Source organism: Carassius gibelio, chromosome B24, assembly GCF_023724105.1.
Source record: "Carassius gibelio isolate Cgi1373 ecotype wild population from Czech Republic chromosome B24, carGib1.2-hapl.c, whole genome shotgun sequence".
Taxonomy (NCBI): domain Eukaryota; kingdom Metazoa; phylum Chordata; class Actinopteri; order Cypriniformes; family Cyprinidae; genus Carassius; species Carassius gibelio.
The window spans coordinates 16,538,782-16,559,408 of record NC_068419.1 but is presented as its reverse complement, the minus strand read 5'-3'; the positions used below and the strand labels follow the sequence as shown (position 1 = coordinate 16,559,408).

Sequence of the window (20,627 nt, the reverse complement as noted above, 5' to 3'; positions counted from 1 at the left end):
GAACTGGAGGAGGAGGTGGAAATCGAAGAAAACGAGGACGCGTTTGATAACATGTTCCTAGGCAAGATGAGACGCTCGATTTGGAGCTTCATGGAGAAACCGTTCTCCTCGATACCAGCTAAACTAATGGCGGTCGCCTCGAGTATGTTTGTGCTGGTGTCACTGGTTACCATGACTTTGACTACGGTAGACGAAATGGAGAACATGGCATCTGCTAACGAGTTTAGCGGAAAGACATATGGAGAGCTTGTAGAGACTCTGTGTATAACCTTCTTCACCTCCGAGTACCTATTGCGTCTAGTTTCAACCCCAGATATCGGTTGCTTTGTTAAGAGCATTCTGAACACGGTTGACCTCATGGCCATCCTGCCGCAGTTTCTCCAATTTGCTCTTGAAAGCATTGAGACCTTCGGTTCTAGGAAACAAACTGCTGACGTGGAGACTGTTGGTCAGGTGAGCAAGGTGGGACAAGTGTTACGAATCATGCGACTCATGCGTATTTTTCGTGTTCTGAAACTGGCGCGTCACTCAACGGGGCTCAGAGCGTTTGGCTTCACGTTGAGGCAGTGCTACCAGCAGGTGGGATGTCTCTTCCTCTTTATCGCCATGGGGATCTTCACATTCTCCGCCATGGTTTATACTGTTGAACACGACGTCCCTCAAACCAAATTCATCAGTATTCCACATTCTTGGTGGTGGGCATCTGTAAGTAAACTTTATTTCTATTTATCATGCAGATATGATATAATTGGTGTTGAATTTAGTTGAATTGCTTACTCTCATGTCTTTTAAAACCAGAATTACTTTCTTTTTTTTCTGTGGAAAATAGAAAAGGAGATATTTAAAGAGTGGTGGGTTCTGGAAGTAAAATACCAATCATTTTCTCTGTAGGGGAATTGGTTTTGAAAGACTTACTGTGAGCTCCACGGTTGTTTAATTGACAGTGTATGCTAATGTTTAAGCGATCAGTATAGATTATTCCAACAAATTTTATAATTTCATTTTATATTACATATAATCATGTTTAAGAGTGGAATTCCTCATGGAAAACTACATTACCCATAATTCTGTAGATAAATCTCTAGCAATCAGAATCGTACCAAGCAAATTGTACCAAAAGAATTGGCCTCTCATGAAGCATTGCGTTTGACATAATTAGGTCAGTATCCCTAAGCTCTAAAATTACTTAAGCATTTGTATGAATAATATGTATATTTAGGAATAGATATGTGACCCTGGACCACAAAACCAGTCTTAAGTGTCATTTTTTTATATTTATTTAAATTTATAAACAATCTGAAAGCTGAATAAATAAGCTTTCCATTGATGTATGGTTTGATCTGAATATTTGGTCGAGATACAACTATTTGAATATCTGGAGTCTGAGGGTGCAAAGAAAATCGCCTTTAAATTTGTCCAAATTAAGTTATTAGCAATGCATATTACTAATCAAAAATTAAGTTTTTATATATTTACGGTAGGGAATGTACAAAATATCTTCATGGAACATGATCTTTAGTCAATATCCTAATGATTTTTTTGCATAAAAGAAACATTATAAATTTTGACCCATACATGTTTGATACAACGTCTCTAAACAAATTGCTCTTTTCCATAACATGGAAAGTGAATGGGGAAGTTTCAAGTTTCCCACACAAAGCTACTATACATCTTCAGAATTGCTTTACCACTTATGGTCTCCATGCACTTTCACATAAGGTTGGGTGAATGATGAGAGAATTATAATTTTTATCACTTTACCAATATTTTCTCGTTCCAGGTTAGCATCTCTGTAGGATATGGTGACATGTATCCAGAGACCCTTTTGGGGCGGCTATTTGCCTTTGCCTGCATTTCCTTTGGGATCATTTTGAATGGCCTTCCTATCTCCATGCTCTTTAATAAGTTCTCTGATTACTATGCCAAACTGAAGTCTCATGAATATACTTCCAACATGAAGAACAGAGGGAAGGTTAACTTCATCCTGAGAGCCAAGAAGAAACTCACAGTGTGTGGCTGCATTGAAACTAATGACACTAATGTTTTGTAGAGACTAATGCAATCGATTGAATCTTGTCTGAATGAGATCAGTTTCTTAAAAGCCTCTTATGTAAAAGTGCCAAGTGAAATTTTAAAACACAAGTAATAAATAACACAGATTTAAATTATCAAGTGGTACATACTTACAGTCTGTTATTCCTCACATCTTGTTCCTGGTGATTTATCAATTGTTTAGTTTTCATGACATGTATAATTCTTTGACAATAAAGTTATACTACAGCATTAAAGTAGCCTACATTTTAATGTTTGGACATCATGTTTTTTCTTAATTTTTATCTCACATTTAGCCACAATACACTGATGCTAGCCTGCATTATCTTCACAGTTAACGTTCTACTGTACCTTACCTGGCCTTTTGAGTTTGACCTGACTGAACAAAAATAGAAGATTAATCTAATTTATAGAGTTCCCATGACGTGTCCATACTGAATTAACACTGTATTTAGCAACCAAAAACCCAGCGATTCCTTGTTTGTTATTTGTTTTTGAGACCATACAAGTCATTTTCAGTTCATTTTTCACAACACTTCTTGTTCCAAAGGTATGGAGTCAAATTAATGCCACATATATTTGCAAAAGAATTTAAGTTTTGAAAAAGAAAATGAAAGTATTCAGAAAGAAAACAATGTGCTTTTTGCAAACAAAAATAATGAATTGAAAAAGAAATGAAGTATTGTGAGAAAAAAGTTTTGCAAACAAAAATAAATAATTGCAAAAAAAAAAATGAAACAAAAGTAATGATTTTGTAACATATTTACCATAGCCAAAGCTACTAATTTATATGCAAAGCTGCTTTTATTTTAGTCAAGTGTGAGTTTGCGATACTTTTTTTTTCCTTTGTGCTTCACTCTTATGTGCATTACACTTTCTGGCAATAGGTGTGTTCAACTTGAAGCGATGTTGCACAGACCATTTGTCATATGACATTAAATTTTTGTCATCGGCCTGAGAAGCAGATCACAACTGATCATGGCACCATTGTTGAGCAGAAGCATGTGAATGGATCATTTCCTTTTATTAAATCACGCAGAAACATGAAACCGAAAGGGAAAAAACAGTATTGCAAGCTCACGCTTGACTGAAGCGCTAAATAAAAGCAGCATTGCAAATAAATTATTAGCTATGACTAATTTATTTATGCAAAATTATACAGACTTTCGCATGCTCACAAGAAACTTTTGCATGGTGCACAAGAAACCTTCTTGTACACACAAGAAATTATCACATGCTCACGATAAAATCTCAGCCAATTAGATTTCACGGGCCATTTTCATCGGTTAGTTGTTCAAATCTGATTGGTTGATAACTTTTTTACAAGGTTTAGTCCATGTGTGAAAAGAATTATTTTCCAGCACACAGAACACAGTTTGAGTGCACACACAAGCACACTTTGAGTGAGAGAAGAGATTCATGTTAGCAATGGATACGTTGGAACTCTACTGATTGCGTCCTGTTGTACTCATTCTCAAACAGGCAAGTAAGGCATCTTCTTCTTCTTGCTTTATGGTGGATCGAAGATTTATAAGTGCATTACTGCCACCTATCACTCAAGTGGACCATTGATACTCTACCTACAATCTCAATTATTACTATCCCTTTAAAAGTGCTGTAGGGAACTTTTGTAAAAAAATATTTTTTACTTAATAATTAAACCTGTCATTATGTCCTGACAGTAGAATATGAGACAGATAATCTGTGAAAAAAATCAAGCTCCTCAGCTCCTCCAAGTGGTCCTATTGCCATTTGCAGAAAGTCATCCGCTCCCGGTAAAAAACAACCAATCAGAGCTGCGGTCCGTAACTTTGTTTGTGTTCAAAATGTAGAAAAATGAACATAATAAGCGAGTACACCATGAATCCATTTTCCAAACCGTGTTTTTAGCTTGTCCTGAATCACTAGGGTGCACCTATAATAAGTGTTTATATTCGGACTATTTTAGATTGCTTCGGGGGTACCGCGGCGGAGTAACCCAGTACCTTTGTGATTCTTCATAGACATAAACAGAGAGAAGTAGTTCCGGCTACAATGTTCTTAATGTGTACTGCAAGACACAAGCAGTTCTGTTTATTAACCGCTAGAGCGTCATAAGTTCTCTACTGCAGTGTGTGCACACTCTCTGGGAGAGAGCAGTGTATATCTTAGAGGACGCGGCCGGTTTTGTGCCAGAGCAAAAGAAATCATATTCAACAGTGCGCTCTTCAAATTTGTCAGTAGAATACTAATGCTAATATAAAATACTTACACCAGAAATTGAAACTGCGTGTGGATGCAAAACCTTTTTCATGCTTAAGTGAAAGTTTCTTGTGAGCATGCGATAGTTTCTCGTGTGCAGGTGTATTTTTGTGTACTGTTTTTTTTTTTTTTTTTTTTTTGGAAAGGTCCCTTTAGGGACCCCTATTTTGCTTTCATTTATATTTTGCAATTATTTATTTTTGTTTGCAAAAAGCACATTTATATTTTCTCAATCCTTTCATTTTCTTTCCCAAAACATTATTTTCTTTTGCATTACTGAGATTCTTTTGCGAATATATAGTTCAAAATATTGACAATAAACTCCCAAGATGTTTTGTATCATAAACGAGGAAGAAACCTTAGTTGGGACCTGGGAGGTACATCCTAGATCAGTGGTTTAGACCTAAAAGAAACTTCCTGTAATACGTCCCCAGGCCTGTAGGGGCGCCACTGTGACGTCACTGAGCGCTGATAAGCGTCACTTCTTCTTCTCGTGGTGCTTACGCTTCTCTGACCTCTGCAGACCGAGCGCGGTCCTAAACGCAAGGAAATGTCTCCTCCAGTGCAAGTCTCACCGCTGATTAAGGTTTGTATTCATAAATCCATTATTCAGGATGTTTATGACTGAGATTAAACGGAGAAAGGCGTCTCTTTCCCTCATTTCTGTCGTGCTTCTCTCCGAGGTCAGAGCGGACTGTGATGTGTTGACATGGCCTGCATGCTGAAAGTCAAGATATTTCTTAGATTTCTTGTTAATAAGACAGAATTATGGATATTAATTCGATTTATTTTGTCTTTCAGACAGCCAGATGGTCTGCATTGCTCGTTGGTATTCTCTACGGAAAGCGCAGATATGGTAAAAACAGAAAGTTCATCTGAAATATTGTGACTGGTGTTCAAAAGACATTCTGTGGACGTGTTAAAAAAATGTTCTAACAGACAATATTTTACACAAACACACACTTTTTTTTGCAGGTGGCTTATGGAGGTCACATTGATTTGTTTAAAGGTTCATTAACACAACTATAAAGTGCATGTTTCTGTAGTAATGCACTACATATAATAATAGTGTATTTAATTTTTAGAGAAATTAATTGAAAGAAAATAGTTGGTTAAAATAAGGAAGATTGTTTCCACTATGGAACAAAAAGTAAAAAACAAAACAAATGGTGCAACTTTTTTTTAACCTCAGAATTGCAAGAATGTATTTTTTATTATTTTCATTTATTCCATGTCTGGAAAAAATAACAGTTTCCAGATGTAACCTCAGAATTCCAACGAAAAAAGTAATCTGTAATTACAATTTTTTTTTTTTTTTTTTTTAAATTCCATGGTGGAAACAAGGTTCTAACTAAAAATGCTGCTATATCTGTTGTTCAAAAGTCTCCAAAAAACAATCTATACTCAAAGACCTTGCATTTTAGTTAAAAGTTTTTTTCTTTATGCTCCAGATAATCTGAAACCAATTGCGGAGGAGGAGAGGAGAATAGAAGAGGAAGAGAAGAAGGTACGAGAGGAGAAGGAACGCATTGCTAAGCAGCTAGCAGAAGGTGAGGTTTTCTCTTGACATTTAAATAGTGTGACTCTTCTGCAAATTGATGAGTACTGACTCTAAATATTTTTATCCAACAGCTAATGAAGACACAATCTTGAAGTGAGCTGCTCTAAACGACATCTGTATAATTTCTGTTGTAAAGATCGTAGAGTAATGCTTGTGTTCTGCCACTTTGGTTTTACAGTGCCCTTTTCACACCTTTCACTGTTTTCAAATAGATCATGTCCGATTAATGCCTCATTGTGTTAAATAATTACTGAATACATGAAAATGTGTATAAATTTCCTCCGATCTGACTCTGTTTCTTCTTTCATTGAAGAATCTCTGATTATAATGCGATGCAGAAGATGTAAAGCTTGCAATGTAATGTTGAAAATACACTGAATCATAGTTCCACTTCGGTAAACATCCACACCAATATTTATTAATAAAAAGAAATCGGGATTAACAGTTTATGTCATTTTGAATGTCCAGGTAGTTCAAAGTCTGATGGCAGCATTTAATATTACATTTTTACAAGGAAATACTGTAAATAAAATTTAAAGTTGTTGTTCAAAAATTCATCATTCATCTTTTTTTTTTTTTTTTTTTTTTATCTCAGATATACCTGTGGATTGTCCTGTGTGCATGATGAATACAAATATTGCAAACAGAGGCTGTGTAGACTTAAAATAGTTGTGTAAATTATTGCAGCATCAGATAAACAGTCCAAAATTAACTGTGTTCAGACAATTTGCATGTTGGCCAAACCAATGCACCCATTCACTGCAGAGGATCCATTGGTGAGCAAGGGATGTAATGCTACATTTCCCCAAATACATTCAGATAAAGAAACAAACTCCTCTACATCCCAGATGACCTGAGGATGAGTACGATTTCAGCAAATTGTCTTTTTTGGGCGAACTATTCCCTTGTAATTCTAGATCCCAAGAAACAAATAGTCAGTCACGTATATCCAAACCTCTGATTGGTAATGTAACCTTTTGGTGCAACATGCATCTAAAATGAGATGGCTGTAATGTTAATGCTATGTCATATTAGCACTAACCTGGTTGGGCCCTTCCTTAGACTGAGCACAAACATGTACAAGCAGCACTGAGGGGACAGAAAGGGTTGCCTTCAGTGTCAGAGAGCCATCGGATGGGACCGGAAGAGGCCCATCAATCTGGATCCTATAGCATACACATTAAAGATGTCATAATATGAAAAAATATATTTTTCTAGTTGTTTTGTAGATACTCATTCAATCTATGTTGAACAAATACAACAACTCATGATCTTATTAACATAGACACCCAGGGCCGTTGCAAGGGGGGTGCGAGTTAGAATTATGAAATCAAAATACAGAATTACTAAATATAAATTCAGAATTTGTTTGATATAAACTCTGAATTCTGAGAAATGTTAGAAATACAAAATATAAACTCAATTGCAAGATATAAATTCAGAATTCTGAGAAAAAGTTCAGAATTTTGAGAAAGTCCTAAAATATAAATTAGCAATTTAGGGAAGAAGGTGCAAATACCTTTCTATTTTTTATTTTTATTCAATCTAGGTCAGGACTCAATTAAATGTGATACACACTCACCTAAAGGATTATAAGGAACACCATACTAATACTGTGTTTAACCCCCTTTCACCTTCAGAACTGCCTTAATTCTACGTTGCATTGATTCAACAAGGTGCTGAAAGAATTCTTTCAGTTCTTCTTTCAGTTAAGTACAAATTAATTACATGTGTCTATTTCATCCCTCAGCATGGTACAACAAAATTGTTGAGTTCTATTTAACATAATATGAACATAAAAAAGCTGCAATTACAGGGCTTGAGTTTGTGGTGCTCGCATGTCAGGGTCCCATGTGGTCTCAAGACACTTTTCAAAAGTTGGACAACTTTGACTATTATTAACTTGAGATGGCATCTTAAGAAATGCATCACTCGTGGCAGGATGCATCAAAAAAAAAAAAATAAAAAAATAAAAAAATAAAGTTGTGGTGGTTTGGCTCATTCCGACAAAGCCAAGGCTGTATTTCCCTGCACACACATGAACAAATGCAGTCAGAACTTCTGCAGCTTTGAGGTAAAGATCCAGATTATTAAACAAAATGTTCAAAAAAGGAAATGAACTAAGAAAAAATAATCGTATATGTAATCTTTTGCAAAATCATAATCTTAAAGAAATGTTCTTCTTTAGAAATGTTGGCCCATATTGATAGGATCGCATCTTGCAGTTGATGGAGATTTGTGGGATGCACATCCAGGGCACAAAGCTCCGTTCCAGCACATCCCAAAGATGCTCTATTGGGTTGAGATCTGGTGACTGTTGGGGCCATTTTAGTTCAGTGAACTCATCGTCATGTTAAAGAAACCAATCTGAAATGATTCAAATTTTGTGACATGGTGCATTATCCTTCTGGAAGTAACCATCAGAGGATGGGTACATGGTGTTCATAAAGGGATGGACATGGTCAGAAACAATGCTCAGGTAGGCCGTGGCATTTAAACAATGCCCAATTTGCACTAAGGGGCCTAAAGTCTGCCAAGAAAACATCCCCCACACCATTACAACACCACCAGCAGCCTGCACAGAGGTAACAAGGCATGATGGATCCATCTTCTCATTCGGTTTACGTCTCAACAGAAATCCAGACCAGGCAACATTTTTCCAGTCTTCAACTTTCCAATTTTGGTGAGCTCGTGCAAATTGTAGTCTCCTTTTCGTATTTGTAGTGGAGATGAGTGGTACCCGGTGGGGTCTTCTGCTGTTGTAGCCCATCCGCCTCAAGGTTGTGCGTGTTGTGGCTTCACAAATGCTTTGCTGCATACCTCGGCTGTAACGAGTGGTTATTTCAGTCAAAGTTGCTCTTCTATCAGCTTGAATCAGTCGGCCCATTCTCCTCTGACCTCTAGCATCAACAAGGCATTTTCTCCCACAGGACTGACACACACTGGATGTTTTTGCCTTTTCACACTATTCTTTGTAAACCCTAGAAATGGTTGTGCGTGAAAATCCCAGTAACTGAGCAGATTGTGAAATACTCAGACCGGCCCGTCTGGCACCAACAACCATGCCACGCTCAAAATTGCTTAAATCACCTTTCTTTCCCATTCTGACATTCAGTTTGGAGTTCAGAAGATTGTCTTGACCAGGACCACGTCCCTAAATGCATTGAAGCAACTGCCATGTGATTGGTTGATTAGATAATTGCATTAATGAGAAATTGAACAGGTGTACCTAATAATCCTTTAGGTGAGTGTATTTGCATTTTATTATCACTATAACCCTGATGCACTCTTGAGAAATAAAAGGAGTCTTCCGGACCCCCAAGACTCAAGAGTGGACTCGCTGCACGAAGGCCCTCAGAGCGGGCCTCATAATAGTTCATAAACCCCTGGACGAGTGTGGAGACAGACAAATACACATTCACAACATTGAGGCTGGTGGCTTGCCCGCAGCACAACTAATTCTTCCATGTGGTAACATTGAATTAAAACTGTCAGACACTTTCCTGTTTTGTCTGCACCACAAAAGTGTGTTTGAGAACACCATGTGCAGGAAGACAACACAAAAACATGGCATCTGCCAGCAACACAAGCACTACTATACAAATGGCAACGTTTTCACAGATGGACATGCAGTTATTAAAACAGCTTGTGTGGTTGTCTCCATCCAATCAGTGTTATTGATCTTATAAATATGCAAATCAGAATTAAAAACTAGCTACTATACCAGTCAGTTAGTTTTTAGTCTGCAAGGATGCAAAACAGTTAACATTTAAGATACGTTCTAGAATCTTATACTAGACAGTAATAGAATTTTACAAAAGGTTTCAATTTCAAATACATGCTGTTGTTTTGAACTTTCTATTCAAAAAAAATTTTTTTTTATGTTTTCCAAAAGGATATTAAGCTGCACAACTTTTCAACACAAAAATTAAAATAAAAATACAGCAAATCAGTATATCAGAATGATTTCTGAAGGATCATGTGACACTGAAGACTGGAGTAATGATGCTGAAAATTCAGCTTTTTGATCACAAGAATCAAATACATTTTACAGTACACTATATACAAATAGAAAATATATATATATATATTGTAAAAATAATTTCAGAGTGGATTAACTGTATTTTTGATCAAATAAATGCAAACTTCACATTTAACACTTCCACAAAACTTCATATATACATGTTTGCCCAACATACAGACATAAGCATGGACCCTAGTTCAGTTAAGTACAAATTAATTACATGTGTCTATTTCATCCCTCAGCATGGTACAACAAAATTTTTGAGTTCTATTTAACATAATATGAACATAAAAAAGCTGCAATGACAGGGCTTGAGTTTGTGGTGCTCGCATGTCAGGGTCCCATGGGGTCTCAAGACACTTTTCAAAAGTTGGACAACTTTGACTATTATTAACTTGAGATGGCATTTAAAAAAATGCAGCACTTGTCGCAGGATGCATAAAAAAAAAAAAAAAATAATAATAATTGTTGCTTTTAGTCGATATGGAAAAAAGTTATAAACAGAATCTGACTGTAAGATCAACGTTGAGCTGTTGGTGGTGCTGGATGGTTTGAGACCACTAATAAAATCAATTCAAATTGAGAAAGATTGACAGGACTATGGCTCAGATAACAACAGATTATTTTTAGACTGTACCATTGACAAAGTGATGTTGTCAAAGACGTGGTGGTTCGGCTCATTCCGACAAAGCCGAGGCTGTATTTCCCTGCACACACATGAACAAATACAGTCAGAACTTCTGCAGCTTTGAGGTAAAGATCCAGATTATTAAACAAAATGTTCAAAAAAGGAAATGAACTAAGAAAAAATAATCGTATATGTAATCTTTTGCAAAATCATAATCTTAAATAGCACTGAAAGGTCACACAACAATTTTTTACATTGATATATGTAAATGCATATTAATATTCATATTCACATCTGCAAATTGGAATGATTTTTGAAGTATCATGTGACAAGACTGGAGTAATGATGCTGAAATTCAGCTTTGCATCACAGGAATAAATTACATTTTAAAATATATTCAAATAGAAACTTATTTTAAATTATAATAATATTCCACAATATTACTGTATTTTTGATCATATAAATGCAGCCATTGTCAGCAATTTCTTTTAAAACACACACACACACACACACACACACATGTAACACATTAAATAATATCTTATGGAAATAGCACTGCTTGCAATGTTTAACCACAATCAAAGAAAAACTGAGTGAGATGCATATGCATATAAATATCAATCTTGATATCTGAATAACATGTGCAAAGTATATTTTAATATTTCACATTTACCAGATAAAAGAAGAGAAAGAGTGTCTGTGGTAATATGGTGTAACTGAGTGCATCAGTGTGTGGCTTTGCTTGGCTGCAAAAACAAAAGACAAGAGTGCAAGTGATTTTTACTCACTAAAGCAATCACACAGACACTTGACACTTCCAGATGTCACTAATAAAACATTACCAGAGGCCACGGCTCAAATTTTAGATTTTGCTAATATTTTTTCCTGAAGAAAGACGCATAGTGATGAAAGCCAAAATATTTAATATCACAGATACATTTACTAAATAATCCACTCTTTTGTAGAGGGGGGTTTTCACCTGAGATTTAGAGCCATATTACAGGGGGTTAAAAATGACTTCAGAAAGGTGCCAGCATCATGATGTTATTTTTACTCAGAGATTGGTAGGTCTGTTAGGAAAATCAGTTGACTTTAGCAATCTTTGTTGCATCATGTACCAATACTGATCATTCAAAAATGGGGAAAGAGCACCTTTCAAGTTTTTTATCCAATGTTTGCATGTCTGTTACTTACATAACATTTACATTTATTGCTATATATGTCAGAGGTCGCACGCCTCTGGAGCAACTAGGGGTTAAGTGTCTTGCTCAGGGAAACATTGGTGTCTCACAGTGGATTCGAACCCGGGTCTCTCACACCAAAGGCATTTGTCTTAACCACTGCACTAACAGTAACAGTATTTAAGATAGCTTTATGCTCTTTTAGAAACTGGGTCTTAACAAACTTTCCTTTTGTCATCTTCATTTGGTTCACTTCCAGATATTGGAATTTCAATATTGCTCCAGGAATAAATTGCTCAATTGTACACATTTTCACACACTTTACATAAATATGATACTTCTTTTCTTTTAAAGAGGAATGTCTGAAGAACAAACAGTGTTTAAATTAGAAATGTATCTTTGTTTCTTTCGGTCAAAACAATAACTGCATTGAACATGACTGTCTGAGTGCCATAAGTATTATATTCCCAAAGTTTGCATGCCTATAAATTAAGAAGTATTAAAATATATCACCCTATGATTTTAGATTCTAGTTCTTAATAAACTTTTCTTTTGTAGTTTTCATTTTCAAGGCTCTACATCATTCAGATCCAGAGATATGGGGACCTCAATGAGGTTCCATATTCAGATTGTTGAATAATAACTTATAAAATCAAATGTTGCTCACTTTGTATACAGCCGATACTTACTTTTTATTGCTATAAAATTCTGAAATCTGGTTGATTTGACACGGAGTGACCCAAAACGTATTATACTATTACCACACTTTTATTTTTTATTAATTTTTTTGAATAAGGTAACATACTTTACAGTAGTTCAAGCATGTACCATAATACTAATCTATTATAGTACTGCTATTTTGTAAAATTTTATGGTATATATATACACATGTACTAAACTATGGTTTTCTTTACTTTGGAGTATCATGTAAACACTGCGATATATGAATATGTAATCATGCATCACGTTATGTTTTCCCTAAAACAGTACCATGATGCAGTGATTATATCAGAAGGTAATACCATGGTAATGAAATTCACATACCATGGTATTTACATGCACTTCCAATGTTGAAATGGTTTCATAAAGTATCTAATAAAACAATAGCTGTACCATGGTATGGAGTAAGGGTTGTGTTTACAACACTACAATTGGATCCTACCAGAATCCAGTGCTTCCCCAAAAGTGCTTCAGGTTTTGTAGTTGCTTGTCAACATTCACTGATGAAGATATAAAAGACTGAATATTTTTACTGTATTTTTGTTCGAGTAATTGTAGCCTGGGTGTGAAAAAGAAACTTATTTAAAAAATATGAAAAACATTAAAACATTTAAATTGTAGTGCATTATACAGTATTGTTCAAAATAATAGCAGTACAATGTGACTAACCAGAATAATCAAGGTTTTTAGTATATTTTTTATTGCTACGTGGCAAACAAGTTACCAGTAGGTTCAGTAGATTGTCAGAAAACAAACAAGACCCAGCATTCATGATATGCACGCTCTTAAGGCTGTGCAATTGGGCAATTAGTTGAAAGGGGTGTGTTCAAAAAAATAGCAGTGTCTACCTTTGACTGTACAAACTCAAAACTATTTTGTACAAACATTTTTTTTTTCTGGGATTTAGCAATCCTGTGAATCACTAAACTAATATTTAGTTGTATGACCACAGTTTTTTAAAACTGCTTGACATCTGTGTGGCATGGAGTCAACCAACTTGTGGCACCTCTCAGCTGTTATTCCACTCCATGATTCTTTAACAACATTCCACAATTCATTCACATTTCTTGGTTTTGCTTCAGAAACAGCATTTTTGATATCACCCCACAAGTTCTCAATTGGATTAAGGTCTGGAGATTGGGCTGGCCACTCCATAACATTAATTTTGTTGGTTTGGAACCAAGACTTTGCCCGTTTACTAGTGTGTTTTGGGTCATTGTCTTGTTGAAACAACCATTTCAAGGGCATGTCCTCTTCAGCATAGGGCAACATGACCTCTTCAAGTATTTTAACATATGCAAACTGATCCATGATCCCTGGTATGCGATAAATAGGCCCAACACCATAGTAGGAGAAACATGCCCATATCATGATGCTTGCACCTCCATGCTTCACTGTCTTCACTGTGTACTGTGGCTTGAATTCAGAGTTTGGGGGTCGTCTCACAAACTGCCTGTGGCCCTTGGACCCAAAAAGAACAATTTTACTCTCACCAGTCCACAAAATGTTCCTCCATTTCTCTTTAGGCCAGTTGATGTGTTCTTTGGCAAATTGTAACCTCTTCTGCACATGCCTTTTTTTTAACAGAGGGACTTTGCGGGGGATTCTTGAAAATAGATTAGCTTCACACAGACGTCTTCTAACTGTCACAGTACTTACAGGTAACTCCAGACTGTCTTTGATCATCCTGGAGGTGATCATTGGCTGAGCCTTTGCCATTCTGGTTATTCTTCTATCCATTTTGATGGTTGTCTTCCGTTTTCTTCCACGTCTCTCTGGTTTTGCTCTCCATTTTAAGGCATTGGAGATCATTTTAGCTGAACAGCCTATCATTTTTTGCACCTCTTTATAGGTTTTCCCCTCTCTAATCAACTTTTTAATCAAAGTACGCTGTTCTTCTGAACAATGTCTTGAACGACCCATTTTCCTCAGCTTTCAAATGCATGTTCAACAAGTGTTGGCTTCATCCTTAAATAGGGGCCACCTGATTCACACCTGTTTCTTCACAAAATTGATGACCTCAGTGATTGAATGCCACACTGCTATTTTTTTGAACACACCCCTTTCAACTAATTCAACTAATTGCCCAATTGCACAGCCTTAAGAGCGTGCATATCATGAATGCTGGGTCTCATTTGTTTTCTGAGAATCTACTGAACCTACTGGTAACTTGTTTGCCACGTAGCAATAAAAAAATATACGAAAAACCTTGATTATTCTGGTTAGTCACATTGTACTGCTATTATTTTGAACAATACTGTATGCTTCTACTATTATTTTGAATCCCCTTTGCAATTCACCCTTAAAATGCAAACTACATATAATAAAGGCTATAACATTCTATTTGAATAAACAATCAAAAAATGAATGAGTCCTGTTCTGATGATATTTATTTAAAAGAAATTAACAGACTCAAAAAAAAAAAAAAAAGTTCCATTAAAATACAACTCAAATAGCAGTCAGTTTTACATGTTTTCTTTATACTACCTGTACATTTGACTTCACAATTGCAACTATTTTCAAATAACTTAAGTAACTTGTTTTTTAAAAGTGCAAATTCATAATTCATACAGAAGAATTCCAAAATCTGGGTACATGGGAACGTTCACATTTCCATTGTGCAACTATAGTGAGAAACAATGAGTGAGTGAGTGGGTGAGCGAGTGAGTGAGCGAGTGTAGAAACGCAGTGTCTGACTATGATTTCTGCTCTGCTCCTGTGGAGGACTGAGGCGTGCTGTCCGGCTTCAATATCTGATAAGTGATGAGATACTCTGGGAAGGCCTGGAAAACAACAACAACACCAGAGTCACACTTATTCATCACAGCCTGCACGCTTTCATAAGGGCACAAACACGATCAGAGAAGAACGAAACAAAAGTCAAACTGAACTGAGCTGAATAACGACACTTCTGTCTTCTGTAGAGCTTCTTCTTTATAGCCGAATCAGATTGGTTCATAACTGCCAAATTTTGTAACATCAATACTGTTAATGAACTGAACTTATTTAACATTGAACTGGCATGAATTGAATAATGAGACCGTTATCTTTATAGAGCTGCTTACATCTGAATTTAACTCGTTTCATAATTCAAGAACTTTACATAGTTAATGAAACTGAATCAACACTGAACTGATTTGAGCTTAGGTCCTTATGATTTCTGCAATTCTAAAAAACAAAGATCCAGTCAAAAAATAAATAAATAATGTACTATTTTTCGGACTATAAGTCGCACCTGTCCAAAAATACGTCATGAGGAAAAAAACATAAGTCGCACTGTACTATAAGTCGCATTCATTTAGAACCAAGAGAAAACATTACCGTCTACAACCACGAGAGGGCGCTCTATGACTTCAGTGTAGACTACAGGAGAACTGAGCAGCATAGAGCGCCCTCTCATGCCTGTAGACGGTAATGTTTTCTCTTGATTCATTTTTAGTTAATTTCTCTAGGTTCATGTCAAATTAATTTTGATAAATAAGTCGCACCTGACTATGAGTCGCAGGACCAGCCAAACTATGAAAAAAAGTGTGACTTATAGTCCGGAAAATACGGTATATAACGTTGACTGTCACTGAAGTTGTTAAAGTGGTACATTTAAGTTAAATTTGGATAATTGTTTTTTAGAAATATAAAGAATCTGGGAAAAAAATAATCCCACAGAGTCCTAAGAATGACATCTTTGTTAAGTTTATTTTTAATAAATTGTTGTTAAATTGTATAAGCCTTTTGATTTCTATTAATTAGACATGCTTTTTGATGAATTTAACCATTAGGGTTAGGGTTAGGGTTAGAATCCATGAAAAAATTATAATAGAAAATATGTAATCTGAGAATAGGGTCACAGTGCCCTAAAAATTATAATTTATATAATTTATATAAAAATAAAAAAAAATACAATAAACTAGTTAAATTCATGTATTTCAAATGTATTATACATGCTTTTTGATTACTAGCATTTCATTTAACCATTTAAAATGAAAACCGAAAAAAAAAAAAAACTATTTAAGAGCTATTTCATGAATTTGCATCACTCATTCTTTTATTTTCCTGTTTATTACTGTGAAGCTGCTCTGAAACAATCAGTATGGTATAAAGCACTACATGAAATAAATGCAGACCTGACTATAGCTGTAGCAGTGATGCTTTAAAACAGGATTCATTTTAAGAAGCAATTATTCTTCTACAGCTGTACCTGTTCTCCGCGGTAGATCACGTACTCGGCGTAGGCCAGGCCGTTGACACTGGGACGGCCGATCACAGAATGATGTCCAGGGGGAGCGTGGGCCATTTTCATGGCGCTGAACTGCAGGAAGGACTTTCCCAACGTCACACGGCAGAACAACATTTGCCTTTGGGAAATCAACACAGAGGAGAATATGAACCCCATCTATAATGCACTGTTTGTGTTGCATTTCTTATTGCATCAGGTGTGTTGATGTACCTGTGGCACACGTAACAGGACCGGTCTTTATGAGTGGGGCAGCCTGTGCCGCCTCCGATGCCATAGACATACTGGTTACTCTTAGAGGAGTTCTCTGCAAAATATATGCCAGCTCCAAACATGCCACCGATATAGGCATGACGCTCATCAAATCCTTTATGGATGATGGCATTTATGAATGGAGATCCTGAAAATAACAATGGCAAAAAAGGTTCAGGATTATGATATTGAAAACAGTTACATTCATCAAAAACTAAAAACAAAAACTCCAATTTTGAATTATAAAGTCAGAATTGCGAGATGTGAACTCACAATTCTGAGATTAAAAGTTGCAATTACCTTGTTTTATTTTTTATTTAGTGGCAGAAACGGGCTTCCATAGTTTGTGGTTTGTGGGATGGAAACTAAAACTAACAACTTACTAATGCTAAATAATTTAGAAACATTCCTGTATCCTGTTTGTTTAAGACTGCATTAAAAATATAATTAAAAACAAATATTGTGAAATTATTAGAACTTAAAATAACAATTGTACATGCAAACATATACATAATAAAATATATATATATATATAAAAATTATAATTTATTCCTGTGATCCAAGCTGAATTCTCAGCATCATTACTCCAGTCTTCAGTGTCACATGATCCTTCAGAAATAATTCTAATATACTGATTTGATGTTTAAGCAACATTTGTTATTATCAATGTTGAAAACAGTTTTGTAGAAACCGTTAACATTTTGTTAATTTTCAGGATTCTTTGATGAATATGAAGTTCAAAATGCCATTTATTTGAAATAGAAATGCTTTGTAACTTTATAAATGTCTTAACTGCTATTTTTGACCAATTTAATGCATCCCTCTCAAATAAAAGTATACATTTTCCCTTTAATCTGTCGAGAGTTTTTAAGAGAAGCGTTAGAATTAGTGCCAATTCAGCACTTACCGTGAAACAGCATCCGTTCATTTTGGTGGCTGTGATTCTCATCTCCGATCTCTTTCTGCCTGTGTGCGTATCGCTCTCTCAGTTTCTTATTCACCACCTTCTGGATCTGCATGACCATTTCAGTTCGATTTAGTTTAGATTAGAACAGACAAATACGATGCTATCACATCTATCTACCATACTGCATATGATCATCCAGTATGTTTTAAGTAAACCTTTTTTGGACATCAATACCTATTTTAGAAGAGTTAAATGTCACTAATGTTGAATGCATTCGCCGTGTTTTACCTTGAGAATATTGTATCGATTGAAAACGCCACCTGCGTTTCCTCCGTCCCTGTGCTCTCGAATTGTGCTTTGCATCTGTGACCAAAAAACAAAGTTATCACACAGCCGAAGCAGATGGGAGAGCTCCAAGTGTTCATGTTTTTTACCTCTTCCTCAACAGACTGAAACTCTTTATCATCCACGGCCAGGTCGATCAAAACTGTGCCCTGATTGGTGCAGTGGAACGCCAGGTATGGGTTAGCACCTGTGCCATACACAAAACAGGATTCAAATCTAACGAAAATACACAGGAGTAGCATTTAGGAGCAGTTTTCTGAGAGACATTCACCCTGCTGTCCTCCCAGCAGCCTCTCGATGCCTTTGATGAGTTTGTGACGGTGTCCGTAAGCATTGATGCCGATCTCCTTGAGCTCCTCGTGACCCATATCGGCCAACACATCCAGAGTGATCTAATGGACACGGCGTTAAAAACATGAGGAACACTCAAAACACCGTGCCAGAAGAAATTCTGAAGTTCTTCCTCACCTGTTCTCTCTCGAAGATGTCCCTCAAATGTTCGAGCCCCAGACTCTTCATGAATTGTGAAATGTTCATATCCAGGACTGCTATAAAGCAAAAAGAATAAACAATCTTAACAAATTAAGAATATGCTGGACAAGAGGACAACTGAAAAGAACATCACATGGAAAAAAAATGTAGTCGGTGTAGTCTGATTCCCAAACAAATGACTCCTAATCGAATCATATTCATATAGCACGATCAGTGTAGTCTGATTCACGAATGGATGACACTAATGAGGCAGTTCTTCAATCAGTGTAGTCTTAACCAGAAGAAATTAGTCTTTTGAGGTCACTCTGTACTTATTTCAAAGATATACAGTTCAATCAGTGCAGTCTGATTCCCGAATAACTGACTCTTATGAAGCAGCTCTTCTTAAGGAATCAAAATCATACAGCGTGATCAGTGCAAATGTCTCATACGAGACTGTTTTCTTTAGTGAATCGATCAATGTAGCCTGATTCCTGAACAAATCACTCATAATGTTCTTCATAATGAATCAAAATCATTCACTGAATCACTATAGCCTGATTGACAAAAAATGACTCGTATGTGAATGCTGTGTGAATCAAGACCATACATCACAATGAGTGTATTCTGTTTCATGAACAAATGATTCTTATGAGCTGGTTCTTTAAAGAGAATCAAAGCCACACAAGGTGATCAATGTAGTCCGATTCCTAAATAAATCACTCTGAGATTGTTCTATTGTTTCTCACCATCTCCTTCCTTGCGCTCTGTTCCGGAGGCCCCATCAGCGGGTCCTATCGCCCCTCCACTGGCCCCGTCGCAGAGGGGCCCGGCCAGGTTATCGATGCTGGAGGCAGCGGAGAGGCAGGAGGGTGTGGAGGCGGGTGATATGAGAGCGGCGCTGAGCACGGTGGCCTGCGGTTTGAAACAGCTGGGCAGAGCATCAGGGGGCATGGCGTCCATCAGCAGCGCACGGATGTCATCAGCCTGTTAAACACAGATCACAGATGAAGGACAATACACTTCATACTACAATCAACACAGAACCAATTTAACCAATATTATCACAGCCGAAGTTCCCATAATTCCAAAGCTCAATGGATATAAGTAAATCACAATATTTTTAAATGCACATCTTATGCAGAAGTTAAAAGTACTGCGAAATAATTCATTTTCATACTTCAGACATTTTCACTGCAATGCTATGATTTTTATCTTTGGAGATCAATCTCTTATTTTAGCCTACTGTATCAGAATTTCTAACTCCTCTAAAATATCAACATGAAAAACCTGTTCTATATAATATTATAGTTTATGGTTTTTTAGCAAGTAAAAAGCCCTTATAGTTGTATAACTGTAAAAACTTCAGGTTGTGATTTGTTTCTTTTTGTTATGAAATGTTCATTTTTATAAAGTAATTTAATATTAATATTTTATTAAATAATTATATATGTTGATTATACTTTTTTATAGAAAATCATATCAGGCTTTTAAGGATATAAGGAATATATATTTATCCATCTCTCAATAATCATTATGTTTTGCACCCCCCCCCCCCCCCCCCCAAAAAAAAAAAAAAACTACAGAGCTTTAGTCACACTTTGATTTTACTAAGACATATTATTGGTAGATATAGACTGATGACTAACATTTATATGAGTTTTATGTAAATATTATTTTATACTGTAATAATCCCAGTGCAAAAAAAAAAAATTCGCAATCGAGAAGAAAATCGCCTTTAAAGTTACCTAAATGAAGTTCTCAGCAATGCATATTACTAATCAAAAATTAGGTTTTTATATATTTACAGTAGGAAATTTACAAAATATCTTCATGGAACATAATTTTTACTTAATATCCTAATAATTTTGGGCATAAAAGAAAAATCTATTATTTTTATACCCCAGAGACTTAAGACTTAAGAAAAAAAACATACACAAACTTTATTTTTTATATATTTTGCCTCAAACTTAAAAAACAAAACAAAATTATGTATATTTACTATTATTTCATT

The 20,627-nt window shown here is 35.8% G+C and overlaps 2 protein-coding genes and 1 long non-coding RNA gene across 3 annotated transcripts; 2 read left to right on the top strand and 1 right to left on the bottom strand.

Annotated features, from left to right (window-relative positions):
• On the top strand, positions 1 to 2,286 carry LOC128013107 (potassium voltage-gated channel subfamily V member 2-like; the record flags this gene model as incomplete). The annotated part of the gene is made up of 2 exons (XM_052595819.1): positions 1 to 705; positions 1,781 to 2,286. Coding segments are annotated over 2 exons (975 nt in total), but the record flags the coding sequence as incomplete, so codon positions are not given.
• A 2,458-nt stretch (positions 2,287 to 4,744) lies between these two features.
• Positions 4,745 to 6,298, top strand: LOC128013615 (uncharacterized). Its single transcript, XR_008183346.1, has 4 exons — positions 4,745 to 4,879; positions 5,095 to 5,149; positions 5,745 to 5,843; positions 5,926 to 6,298. It is a non-coding gene; the product is annotated as an uncharacterized LOC128013615 (long non-coding RNA).
• Positions 6,299 to 14,779: 8,481 nt separating this feature from the next.
• Positions 14,780 to 19,616, bottom strand: LOC128013595 (poly [ADP-ribose] polymerase tankyrase-1-like). Its single transcript, XM_052596708.1, has 9 exons — positions 19,363 to 19,616; positions 18,611 to 18,690; positions 18,414 to 18,534; positions 18,232 to 18,329; positions 18,086 to 18,160; positions 17,798 to 17,903; positions 16,852 to 17,038; positions 16,603 to 16,759; positions 14,780 to 15,190 (listed from the first exon to the last, which is right to left on the bottom strand). Exons 1-9 carry the CDS (start codon positions 19,574 to 19,576, stop codon positions 15,104 to 15,106), a joined length of 1,125 nt encoding a protein of 374 aa, XP_052452668.1. The 5' UTR covers positions 19,577 to 19,616; the 3' UTR covers positions 14,780 to 15,103.
• Positions 19,617 to 20,627: the final 1,011 nt, after the last annotated feature.